General features: G+C 38.5%; 1 protein-coding gene across 1 annotated transcript in view; it reads right to left on the reverse strand.

Moving 5' to 3' along the window:
• Window positions 1–13797, reverse strand: part of CORIN (corin, serine peptidase) — a 149382-nt gene that overhangs the window by 130146 nt on the left and 5439 nt on the right. The window contains exon 2 of the mRNA XM_055797035.1: window positions 1384–1528. Within this exon, the coding sequence (XP_055653010.1) occupies window positions 1384–1528 (145 nt within the window). The remainder of the gene's footprint in view (window positions 1–1383; window positions 1529–13797) is intronic.

A 13797-nucleotide genomic window follows, 5' to 3' on the forward strand; every position in this document is an offset into this window, starting at 1 on the left:
GGAGATTGAGTGGAGCTGACGTAAATACACCTGCTTTTTATCTGCTTTCTCACCAAAGAATGAAAATCTAGGGCACAGGATATGAAGGATACAAATGGAATGCTAAACATAAGGAAAGTAAATTGAATGGCATCATATTTCCTAATTGCCAGACTTACTTGATCTTAATCCACTTCAGACTGTTCTTAGTTTAAAGATACATCCCAAGACTTACTTGTCAATCATAACATTCACTAGCTTTGAGGGTTTTTTACTTCCCTGACTTAAGCTAAATGAAAAGAACAGGCCTACAATGTCTTGTTGTAAATCCTTTACAGACTGAATTGAGAAAACAGATTTAAGTTGTCTTGATTTTGACAGTGCTGAAGGTGCTATTGAAACATCTTTAGTTTCTCCCTGTGCTTGCTGTTTGATTATATGATGTGTATAGAAGTTGGGGGTTTAAAATAGGAAAACAGATTTCTATCTATATACCTCACACATTACCCCACTTGTTACAGATGTGCTTCTGAAGTTCTTAATAAGGAAGCTCAACTAGAAAATATTATCATTAGCAAAAAAAGAAGCAAAAAGGCCAGAAACCCACAACACTGAAAGCAGATAACTTTTTTACTTTTTTTTTTCCTGAAAAAGTAACGCTTTAACCTAGCATTACTGTCTTTCTCATGTTGTAGTTGAAGCAATTTAGGATATAAGCAAATTAGGATATTCTCTAAAGATATCAAAGGGAAGGATTTTTAAAAAAATTTTTGGTAATAAAATATTACCTTTTAAATCTGCAACAGGCACAGTTAGTTAACAGACTGAGCCATTTTGACATCCAATATACCTGGAACAATTTCCCACAAAACATAAGAGTTCTGTATTAATACATATTTCATGTTTAGAAAAAAATAACATATTTTTCCTTAGTTAAACAGTAATATTTTGTAGGCTGTTCAGAAAGATTTATGGCTATGTATAAATTAACTCTCACCTAAAAATAGAAGTCAGATTTGCATATCAATGTGTGACATAAAGGGATAAATATTCCATTCCACTGGCAGTGATCTGAAGTTCTAACATAAATATCTTTTTGTACTTGTAAAATGACTGCTGAAAATGACTACATGCTCAAGGTAGCATGCTCCTCAAAAATCTACTTTGAGAAATTCAGAAAAGGTTTCCTCCTCAATACCTTAAATACATTTTAAATATATAAATCTAAATAGCATATTTGTTTCTCTGCAACAAACATTATTAAGTCACTAGGTAGATTAGTTTGTTAGGTAGATGGGCTAAGATATATTTTTAATGTCCACAATTACATTAGCACTTGAGAATGCATTCTCAGTTTTAGTCTTCTTACTTAAACAAGGGTCAATTTACTCCATTAGCACTCACCTACAAAGGTAAGCAGGATCACCAACAAAAGGATCAGGGCACAGATGCACGGAATCAGTATTAGGAGCAAAAGTCGAAGGAACTTGGCAGAAGCCAGTTTCTGGGAGCAACCATCCCCCATATTATCCTCATCTGTTCCTAAGACCTGAAAAACAAAGGAGCCCAGTTTTATCATTCTGGTGTCAATTAGTCTTCAACAGCAGTCATCCCCATTACACAGAGTAGCTATATGATTTAAATATATGCTATAAATGGCTTTTAGATTCTTAATGAGAAGTTGTACGTAAACTTCCTTTCTGGTGGACAGCCTGATGTAATCCGTAACTTAGTTCAGTTCACCCAATACCCACAGAGTTACAGCTTCACTGAAATTTTTAAACATTTCTGATGAACTAGAAGTTGGATAGGCATTTGATTTGAAAAAATTTAACTACACAATAAATTTAAGCAATAAGGCTAAAATCAGCTCATATTATAATTAAAAATAATCCATTCCTAATTATTCAAGAGCTCCATGTTCTTAAGTTTCTTTTATTAAGGCATCATGGAACTATTATAATCTTTGTTTTAAGTGACAATAGAAGCAATAAGGACTGTTCCACTTATGCACAATAATGCTGTCTCATTTTTTAAGTACTTAACAAAATTATAACTTATCACAGTTTGCAACTGTTTTCTGTTTCATAAATGGAATATAGAACAATAGAGAAAACTAATTTTCCAAATTCAATTTAGCTGCACAAAGTACAAAAAATTCAAACCTTTCAAAAGCCTCAACATGTATTTCTTTTTTTTTTTTTTAAACATAACTCCATTAAGAGTCCATCTGATATATTGGAGAAACATTATACTTTTTAAACAGAAACAAAATCAAAATTCCAAATTAATATTTAATAGCAAGATTGAAAATGATGTTGTAAAGTTAAGACATCTTTATTCAAAATTGAATAAAATAATTACAATTTTCCCTATGATAAGGTGAAATTGGATGGTAAGATTATCAGTACCAGACAATTTCTTCCCAAAGAATGACTAACAGTTTATCCTTTTTCTCAGAAAGATCAATCACATTGAAGTTGGTCATGACAGGACACAAGCGTGTAAATGCATCCATTACCCTGACAGCCTCTCCCCAAAGAATCTCAAGAAACTGAGGTCTACAACATATATATTATTAGTCTCATAAACACCAGTCTCTGCAGCTTATCCCTTTGGCTCGCTCTGCTGTAAATTCCCTTCTGTGAGGAACATATTACCAGACTGACTGGCACAAATGGAAGCTGAACTATTTCTTAAGGAACTGCTGCACAGAGACTAGATTTCTACCACAGCAATCTCACTGCCCCTTTTACTGCCTTGACTGAGAAAACTATAGGCAGAAGTGGGATTTAGAGCATAATTTTCCGTCATTCTGCAATGTCTCTTGTTCCAGCATGGCACAAGGACTATCTGTAAGGAAACTTCCCTTACTGATAGCATTAGAATTATCACTCATTTCTGATACCCCTGGTTACTAGACACTGCAGACACTGTACTGACAGCAGAAATTAAGAAAACTGCTTTTGTGCTGTTTTATGTACCTTTTCTGATACTGCTAAGCATCACATGTTATCTGACCTCCTTCAGACCCATCCAGTGCAGTGTCCCATATGACTTTTTTTGCTACTTCCCACTGTTCAAAGTAAAGACCAAGTAATATTGAAAATGCCTAAGTACCAGTATGGTGTGAGGTGCTAGTGGTATCTCACTTGATAAACTTCTTCCTATTCCAGTGGTTCAGTCTCAGCACCATCCTACTACTGCGCTTATCCAGCAAGCAGGAGTTAAGTTGTTAGTCAAAGATGGTGGGGTTATGTGAAACAGCCAGCTCAGGGTGAGAATAATAAGAGTGGTAGCTCTGTCTATTGAAAAGGTACAGGTTGGGTGAGTTGACAAAGGTCTGTAATCTGATCATCACCATTTCCCTCAACAAGAGAAATATAAAGAATGTTGGAGAGAGTTAATTGGTTTTTAATCAGAAGTGTTTTTCTTAATCAACAGCTTATTCAGAAGTTGCAAATGCTGCAATCCAAGATTTTGGGATATTTCAGCTAAATTACTGGCCTTCCCTGTAAGTAACACCTCAAATAGCCAGGCACAGATAAAGATACAGTGACATTTATAAAATCCCTGCTTGACTATGTGACTTCCTGCAGTCCACACTTGCCTACATTTCCATATTAAAATTTTCAAAGTCTGCCTGAAATTTTGCTTCTGGTTTTGCTGGAATATAGCAGTTTAGCAGCTACTCATGGCAGCCTTCCCTGAATTCTGTAACTTTGGTTTACGCAGCCTGTATTAGGCCCCCCGGGAGGTCCAAGCGCAGGTAACAAAGGAATAACACAGCTCTGTTATGAATACAGATCTCCCAAAACACAGCTGCCATAACTACTTTTGAAAGCACAGCCAAAAGAAAATATATACATATATATAAATGGCATAAAATTGCCCTTTCCAACAGTGCAGTGGTTACAGTGTTCTTGCAGGAAATGGTGCTGTTGAGTTCAATTCCCTCTTCAGCTTAAAGCAGTTAAAAGTTAGATCTGCAACTCAGCAGAGCATCACAATCACCTAACACAGACTCCTCCTGAATCAGAGCACACCATCTCTTGAAGTATCAGTATTCTGTAAAAAGGAACATGGTTCTGCTGGGCCACATAACAGAAAGCAGGACCATCACTCCACAGCCCAGTGATTAAGGCACTGGGGAGCTGACTCGTAGTTTCTTCAAGGCAAACAAATGTAAAACCCATCTCGTTTTCCTGAAGGAATGACTCTCAATCAAGATACGCTTTTTGCAAATCCCAGGCAAAAGTGCCCAACTCTACGCAGTGTAATACAAGGTAAATATTGACCCCTGACTCCACAAACAGTTTGTCTTAGGAATAAAAAATGTATGTTATCAATAAACAACAAAATTATATTCCCAAAGAATTGAGAAACTACACAGAAGCTGTATTCATCATCAATTTTTATGACTCTTCTTGTGAGGAGGAGGAGGAGGTGATATTGAGTATTTTGGAGATACATGAGGTTTTAATCACTCCAAGAGCAAATGTATAACTGAGAGCAGAGTTACCACAACTGTTGCACAGATGCCTCAGAGCTAACCTAGGAGAAACGTTTAATGCGTGCCAACGAAAACCGTGAACTTCTTATGTTCCTTCGTTTCTGTGAGAAATTTTTTGTAAAGTCTGTTGACACTGTGGACGCTAGGAACTTTAGGCAAACGTTCATACTAAAGGACAGCCTCGTAACATTTTCTTTCTTTTCAACTCCTGAAAGCAACAATAAACCTCAATCTTCGCACTGACAGCTTACTACCACGGATTTTAAAAGGGACTGTTGTATCCAAATTTGCTTTCAGTGACTGCTCAAGAAAAGAATGTCAGATTGTGAAAGACATGCTTCTCTAAACACCATGAATTGCTAGTTTTGTGTAATAGCAAAGTAAATATTTATAGGCAACTAAACAGCATGTTGTTATTTTTTTCTTCTACAGGAAAAGACCTCATGAAAAACACTAAACCTATTTAAAATGATCATCAGTGATGCAGCAAACTTAATTTTGCCAGTTTTCCATCACTTGAACATCTACGTGAGCTTCTTCCTTCAATTTCTGTGAATATGAAATAAAACTAAAGATAGTGCTAATCGTTCTTATATCATCAATGAGAATTTAATAGTGTCCTATAGGTAAACATATGTACATTATAGCTACTTTTTAAATATTCCCTCATACTATTTATTTTCCTCTTGCCACCAAATATTGCAATACACAAAGAATATTTGCACCAGTTTTAAATGCTCTAGTATGCCAATGGTATCTGTATAAACTTCATACATACTCTGTCCTCACAACTCTGATAAAAAATGAAATACAGGCATAAATAATAGACTAAATGCACAAATAATGGAATGTTCACAGAAGAATGGGTCTGTAGAAGGAAACAGGGGTGTTACATGCTTATTCATTTGTCTCACCTCAAGTTTCCAGGTTAGTGGCCAAGACAACAAACCCATCTCCCTCAATTCTCTCTGTAGTCGATAGTTACTCTGAATCATTCTCTGAGTCTGTAAGACTAAGGTACCTCACAGACACACATTTATCTCCCTCTCCAAGGAAAGGGCAAGACTTAGATGCAGAATCCTTGAGAGCAGACTGAAAGAAATCGATCCTAAATGCTGGAGATTTTGGCATAAAATAGATTTAGCACAGCACTGGACCAAAACATATTCTCAGTACTTGAAGATTACTGGTGCAAGTTCCCTTCCTACCACTGTTGTTAGAAAACTTGAATCAAGACTGTTAGGAATTAAATACCATGCGCACCGTAGTTAGGAAATGTCAGCGTTTGGTTTTTAAGGCCACAAGTTACTTGCTTTCAATACAATCAGATTTTGTATTAAACAAGAATATAGTGAGGATACATCAGATAAATTATTCTGACAGCTACAAAATGCTGCCCCTAATGAAATTCCATTAACCAGTGCTTACCTGGGTGCCATTCTCTCAGTAATGACTGCAATAAAGGAAAGACAGAATGCAGTAACTCTGAGCTAGTTTCAGTGCAGATTTTTAAAAAATCCTAGGCTTATCTAGGACTGCTGGATCAGACTGCTCACAGCTGATTTTCTGAAACCACAGAGGCAGAAAAAAGTAAGATAGAAAAAAAAAAGTTTCATCTTACTACTGAAAGACTAAAAATTCATTGGACCAAAATTCACAGCTTATCTTCTGCAAGATGTGGGGAAAGTTTGATCTCATGGGTGTCATTTCCATAACATGCCTGTCATATTAAAGCACATAAATGACAGATTATGTTAAGATTTATATGTGAAAAGCCTATGGTAGCATTCAATTTTCTTTTTAGACACAAAAATTATAAGTTACTGGTCTATAAAGCAGCCTGAATCATGGTATAAGCACTTTACAAAAATATCTCCTGCTGTTGTCACCACAAACCTAACAGATGTTCTCCCAATAAAGAAATATCATTAAGGCTAACAGCCTACTCTCAGTATCTTCTGTGCATGATGAGTCTCTATAAAGAAATGCAGAAGACAACTGCTGGATCAGAAGCATCAAAATATCTTGGAACAAACCCTACACCAAAGTAGTATGTCGTGTTTATGCTGGAAAGAAGTGGAAAGACAATGCCATGACATGCAGGGAGGATGTCATTAGAGGGCAGTAAAGACGTAGCCTTGTAGAAGTCCTCATGGTGCCACGGAGGAATCCGCTACCCAGCCAAGCAATAGTTCATGTATGGAAAATACGTTCGATTATGAAAACTATCTGCAGTTCTTTCCATATCCTTGACATTGTTCCTCTTCGAATGTTGAATCAGTGCTCCTGTGGTTTTACCAGCTCTCATGATGTGGGTCTTAAAGCTCTAGACTAATGGAGTCACACCGGCCATTCCAGCTTTCCTTTCCCTGTAAGGGAAGATGGTTCCCAGTTTGCATGGTTCAGAGCAAAAACTGAACATGTGGAGTGTCAATGTTTGAACACACCACAGCATATATGTGCGTGTATATATATATGTGTGTATAACTTTAAACACAGTCATTCTTACAGCCTCTTTTGACAGACTCATAATATTCAAAGACCTGGGAGTCAGTAACAGGAGCTGCAAATGTTCTTCATTTTTTATCAGTTCTGTCCTGTTCACGTGAAAATTTGGGAGTCAGCAGTGCGCTTCTATTTGACTACTGTATCATCCAAAAAAGGTAACACCATGCTTTAATAGCCACTGTAACAAGTAGAAAGTGCAAGATAAATCCGCCAAATGTACAGGCAAAGTCACATGCTAAAAACAGGAACTGGCAAAAAGTAACTGGAAACAAGCTTTTGCATAATCTTTCCTTTTCAGTGTTACAGGAGTCAGAAAGCCAAGCTGAAATGGACCAACTGAAGAATGAATGTCAAGGCAGCATAAGAAACTGATACTAAAGCAGCTTTTGTCTGCAAATACAAGTAAAACTCACATTCCAGAGTACATGAATTTAAGAACAAAAGTGCCATAATTATTCTGAAAGGAAATAGTGCAATTTAGGGGAGCAAAAAAACCCCCACTTTTCATACAGCAAGGCAGCCAACATAAGAAGCATGTTATTATCACGTGAATTGTGATTTTCACAATGAAATACACTAGTTCTCCTGATAGTTCAAGTTCACTGTAATCCTGTAACTTCTCCCTGGAAATTCCATATCCTCAGAACCAAATTACAAATTGCTGACATAATTCATTCAAAGTTTATTTTGATGACCTCCTTTCCCATCTATGAAATAAAATACTCTGATTTACCCCTGTTTTAAGCACTGAAATATAAACATACTGAGTCACCATACCAATCCGAAACACACAGTAGCCCAGTAAGGGAAACGTCATATAAAGCTGGGCACATCTTTCCAAAAGAAATATTTGGTTGGTGCTAGATGCCATGTCCCACAAGATTCTTTTGGCTGAAACAGAAACCTGAAACATTTAACTTTCCTGACTTACATTTCCAATTAAAGTAAGTAGAGTATAACTGTGTCAGTGATGTTTCTTCTGTGTGCAGAAGACACAGTGTATAAAGTAAGATGATTTTTTGCCTTTCAGACTACCCTAGAGACCCATCAGCCACTTCTTCTGTTGAAGTGACCTTTCAAGCTGTTATTAATCCAGCATGAGACACAGTGTAGTAAAAATCCAAACCAGGCACCACCAGAAGTCACCAACTCAGACTCATGAATGTCGATGTGATACTCTTCCTTTCATTTCCATCTCACAAATTTGGAGTTCTTCACTCCTGAAAAATAATTTCAGCCATTTTTTGAGCCACTGAGACAACTTTAGAACCGAGAAACTGTGGAGATACACAGGAGAAGCTCAGAAGAGACAAGGTGACATTCAGATACGTCTCACCCAGTTCTGTGACAATGCAGTTGTGATGCTGACCCAGCCTCAGTTTAGGGCAGAGCCAGCGGTAAGTTTGCTGGGACAAAACCCGAACACAGCTACGGTGTTCCAGTTATCTTTGTGCTGGAGAGCCTGCACCGCTGCCTGCCAAGTGAGATCTCCTTTGGAGTGTGCCTACAGTGCTGTCCAAACAGCATGACTGCAGACCCCTCAGACACAACCCACCCCCACTTTGAACTTTCTAGCTGAGGTAAAACCAGCTATCAGAGCCACCAACACACCAAGTTCCAGATCTGTTTTTATCTGGGATGACAGATAATGCTGTGCTGCCAGTGGTGTTACCAGTGTCCAACAAGTCGCTACCTTACAGCGTATGCTTAGTTAAGAGAGCTAGCTTGGTGCACCGTCCCTTTCTTAGTTCATTCTTCCCTTGCAGAAGGCTTTGAGGGAGGTGGAAATAAGCTGGTCACTCAGACATACGCACTATGGCTGGGAGATTTGGAGCTCTGAGGAGCAAACTATTGACCTTGGTTCTCTGTTACAGGTATCTATGCTTAACATCTCATCAAAAGGTGTGGAAGCAGAAAAAAAAAGGATTTTCATTGATTCCACGTACCTGGTGCCATACCAATAATTGCTCTCCACACCATTTAAAATGAGAACTAGACAAAACATTTAGCCATCATATAGGGTCAGTACTGATCACTCTTCAAAATTTGAATTAAAAGGCGGGGGGGGGGGGGAAGATATTGATCACTACTAGAGAACAGTAGTGTCACCCTTTCAATAACATTATGTTTGAATCTCCTCCTTTTCCAAAGGAAGTGCTGCTGAATAATGATTCCACTTTAACATAAATGTTAATTGTTTACATACTTATATATTGTACATATTTACAATTACTTATAATTTCACTGATGTAAACTTGCAACTACAATGGATGCTTTCCATATTTGCAATGGAACTTTGTTGAATTTTCAAGAACTTACAGATTAAGAAATGGTTCAGCTGATGGCAAACTTACTACTTCTTTAAACTCTCTCTTCTTTATTACTAACAGCTGGTGGCAAAGATGTGTGATATTGCCGTGTCTCATAAGCTGAGCAAGATTAAGTAAACATATGGAAGACAGAAAAGATTTTTCAAAAACCAGAGCATCTGTGGAAGACATTGATTTCAAGAACTAGACTATCGTTAGCATTATCTGATATTTCTCAATACCAGAACATGAACATCCATTCAGCATACTTCAGCAGGAACCGGAAAAGTGTTTTGGGGAAATTATTCTTTAATTAATGCAGAATTTATGCTCTGGGGGGTTACTAGTTTTCTGTAATTTTCTAGGGCTTGCAAAAATTACTCATGGAAGATTCAATAGTGCCATGCTGTTTTTCCGAACACACCCAGAGACCACTCTAATGCCTTTCTGGCTAGCCAGATGTTTGCTGCATTGAAGTTTGCTAAGCAAGTAAAGCAGCAATGGCAAGTCTCTGGCTATACATTGCTGTGAATCACAACTCAGCAGGCAGGGGAGTAACACAGCACTACCTTCAGGCTCCTGCTTTGCTGGGAATTCAATAAGTGGATGCCTGCAAAAGAGCCATTAGCACCAGAAAGCAAAATTGGAAACCATAAAAAAAAGTCTTAGTGGACTAATTTGTGAAAATAAACAGATTCTGAAAAAACATTTTGAGGGGGTGGAGGGATACAGTTGGAGGAAAACCTTCTCCTAAGATCAGTTTTCCAACCTGGAAAAATAGAAGGGACAAAAAGATATCCTGCCTGCTTTGTGGTTCCCGTTCAGTGTATCAATCACCGCCTGTGCAGAAATCCCACCAGAAGCCCCATTCCACACAAGGCAACTACACCTCATAACTGGACATACCTTTTTTTTTTTTTCCTATTAATGCCTGATCAGTAGGCTTAGCCTTCTGAACTTGAAGGTGACCAGTGCATCATAAATGTGCCATGCACAATACTGATTATACAATTAACCTATCTAAAATCAGAAGCTTTCAATGACATGAATTGGATGCTAAACTGAAATGTAAGCGAAATAAATGGCAGTAATCTTCTTAGAAGCATTTGTCTCCTTGTGTCTCCTGTATTTCTTATTCATTTTTCTCCAAAATGTATAGATTACTCTTACAGTACAAATGTCTGCCTAGAAGACATTAAAATTTTGGATTTGAATGTGTAATGTTAGCTTTACACTACTGACTTTTTTCTGATTTGTGAATAAAAAGATACTAACCCTTGGACCAAGGATAAGAGCAGTAGCAATGTTAATCAAAGAAAAGGTCGTGGTTTAGAGTCAAAGCAAAGCTTCATCTGTTCAGCATAGCTGGATATTTATTTGTCCTCTTCCCAAAGATGAAAATAGACTTACATAGGTCAATAACCTACTACCTATAAAATTTAGAGGTCACTCATTCATGTTTCAGCAGGATACCACATTGTTCAGAAATGTGCCATCTTTGACCATTTTGTTTCAGTAGCAGAAAACAGAGAAGGAGAAGGATATTTTTTGAAACTACCAGGACATCTTGACAGAAATAACTGAAGAGTTGACTAGAGATTAAACCCATTCATTATTGTTGAAGTTATGAAGCAATAAACTGATACAGAAAACTCAAGATTAAGAGGGTTAACAAGGCACTTACATTGGTGTATGCATTTGACTATGACTCTGATATAGGATCAAAGCTTTATTGATCACAGAAGGATTTGTAGGATAAAAACTTCCATCTAAGTCACTGAAACAATAGCAATCTGGTGAAATATTCTGTAAAAGAAGGAAAAAATCCACTGTATTTATAGCTACGACTATTTAATTTAATTGTCATCCCTAGAACAGATGTCAGCTTTCCTCCCATTCACATTTTCTTTGGAAATCTCCAGGAGTCACACAATAATCCTATCTGTGATGAGGAAAAAGTAAACGGAAACCATCTGGGTTCTTAGGCCTTCCAGACCACTATCAACACTATTCCACATACTCCAACGTTATAGGGAGAAAGAGAATTGTTAGTAACTTATATTCAATCATCATTTCAGATTCCTTTCCAACCTTGTCTACATGCACTACAAATTATTTAAACTTACACCTTTGAAATGGCTGAGCAGGGACAAACCCAAGCTTAAAAAAGACATTTGCTACTTAATTCTTTTGTTACATGGTTGCTACAAATCAAATACCAAGGAGAAAAAAAAATTAACAAAGGGGGGGGAAAGATAGCTGCTTACGCTACAGTTCCTGATACTCTTTCAGATATATTATTCACTCAGACAATATTTGTATGTGTGCAGAACTAGCATCTTTCAAACAACAAGCTCTCTCTCAGCAACATCTGTCCCTCAACGCTGTGTGATGGCAAAAATGCACAGGCTGTTAAAGCAAGGTGGGTTCAGCCATCTCCTTTTATTTCTGAAGATGAGAAAATGCAGGAAGTTGGGGACAGCCTAACAACTGCAGTATGTTCTGCTTCTATAATCTCCAGGTTCCACTGGTTCTGGAATAATTTTAACATAGAGAAAATAATCTGCCTAGAAAAAGATTTGACACTGAAGGCAGGAGCAATGGAAGAAATCTCTGTGTCACAATGGAAGACCAGAGCAGACATAACTATAATAGAGACATACGCTGTATTATTACATGAATGCAGAGCTTCAGGTCTAAGAGACCTGGGATGGAAATCTCCTCGGTGCTACCAGTGGTTTTATTTCCAAGAGAATGCCCTTAACTGCTTTCTGAAATCTAATGAGATGAACAACGCAAAGAGCACGTGATTTCTTACTGCTTCGTTCAGAGGCAGTAAGGGGAAAAAAAGAGAGCCTCTTTTCCTAGGAAATGCTTCCTGAGTCTGAGATGCTCTCAAGTAACTTTCAGGAACGCGCAAGTGACAGTTCAGGCTATTTTGAAACTAGAAGCTCTCTGAGGTGACGAGCAATGGCAATTGCTCTGGGCAATTACTATTACTGTTAAATCACTGTGACGTTAAATCTCTCTGGTATCAAACAGATCAGACGTGGAAGATTCTAACACATTACTTTTTAAAAGACTAGGTTCCGTGTATGGCAGAACTGAGTATCACAGGTCTGGAGAAGATTTGACAATCACTGACCAGCCAGTCCCAAAGCATGAGCACCATCCACTCAGCACTGACCTTGAACTCTCTCTGAACTACAACACGTGAGTTGTAATAGTTGTAGTCTGATGCTGTCCCAAAGAAGGAAACTCATGTCTACCTTCAATTCCTTTCCCTTAAGGTCTGGGTGAAGATGACTTAAATGTTCAATATAGAAAATGCTGCTTTTTCAAGAAAAAGTGAGCCTCAGGATCCAGGAAAAGCACCTGCAAGGATGCAACCTGACAGTCTTTTTTCCCACAGGTTTACAGGATTTGTCCCCCACAGATGATTCTATCAGTAAAAGTTTTTTAAACTGTCTTAATTTCTGTGTAGTCTCTGGGAAAAAAAAAAAAAAAAAAAAAAAAAAAAGCAGTATGTATTAATATAACACGCATGCAAAGGCTGGGGTCCCACAGAAGCATACTGTTATGGGAAACATGCTTTGAAACGAGGGCAGGGTTTGAATCATCAAAGCATAAACTTCACCATTCCAAAGCAGCTCTGATGGTATCTGATTTTCAGCCTCTTTTCACTTTCTCAGGGCTACACACTAAAAACTAACTGTTGCTGGCAATACTACTGACAAAAATAGAGAATTATAAACTGTGTGGCACCCAAAGAAGCAGATGCTGCAGAGGTTCCACTCTAATGACGAAGGCGGTGAAAAGGAACTGAAGGATGACTGGATTCATTTCATCCCTTCCTGATTTGGGGATCAGGGAAGAGGGACAGGGAAGCAGACAACCACAGAGGTAACACTGCCACTTCGGTCAGTTGTGAGCAAACATGCTTTCCCAAGCTGAGGCTGTAATGAGGTGGCTTCTAAATAATTCTGCCCCTGGTTACACGGGCATCTGTACTGGGTGTTGGTGGCAAGCTTGCTGGCAGTGGGGGCACTGCAGGGGTGGCCTCCATGAGAAGAGATCAGGGGCTGTCCCATGCTGGATGTGGCCAGTTCCAGCTGGCTCCGCACCAAAGGACACTGCTGAGCCCATCAGCCGAGTTGGTGGTACCTCTGTGAAAACATATTTAAGAAAGGGTAAAAACCACATGGGTCTCTACCCATGGGAAAAGAGTGAGAAACGGCATCACAAATACCAAGGAGGAGAAGCAGGTGCTCTGTGGCAGAGCAGATACTCCCCAAAGGACTGCAGCCCATGCAGGATCCACGGCAGAGCAGAGGAGGAGTGAGAAGGAAGGAGCAGCAGAGATGCCCTTCTCTGCTGCTGGTTGCCTCGCTGAAGGGATGGAGTGCCACATGTGGGGATAACAAGGGCAGAGGAGTCTGGAGTGAGGCTGAGCCTGGGAATGGGCGAGGAGAGGTGTTTTTCCCAAGT

This window comes from Falco peregrinus, chromosome 2 (assembly GCF_023634155.1).
Source record: "Falco peregrinus isolate bFalPer1 chromosome 2, bFalPer1.pri, whole genome shotgun sequence".
Lineage (NCBI taxonomy): Eukaryota > Metazoa > Chordata > Aves > Falconiformes > Falconidae > Falco > Falco peregrinus.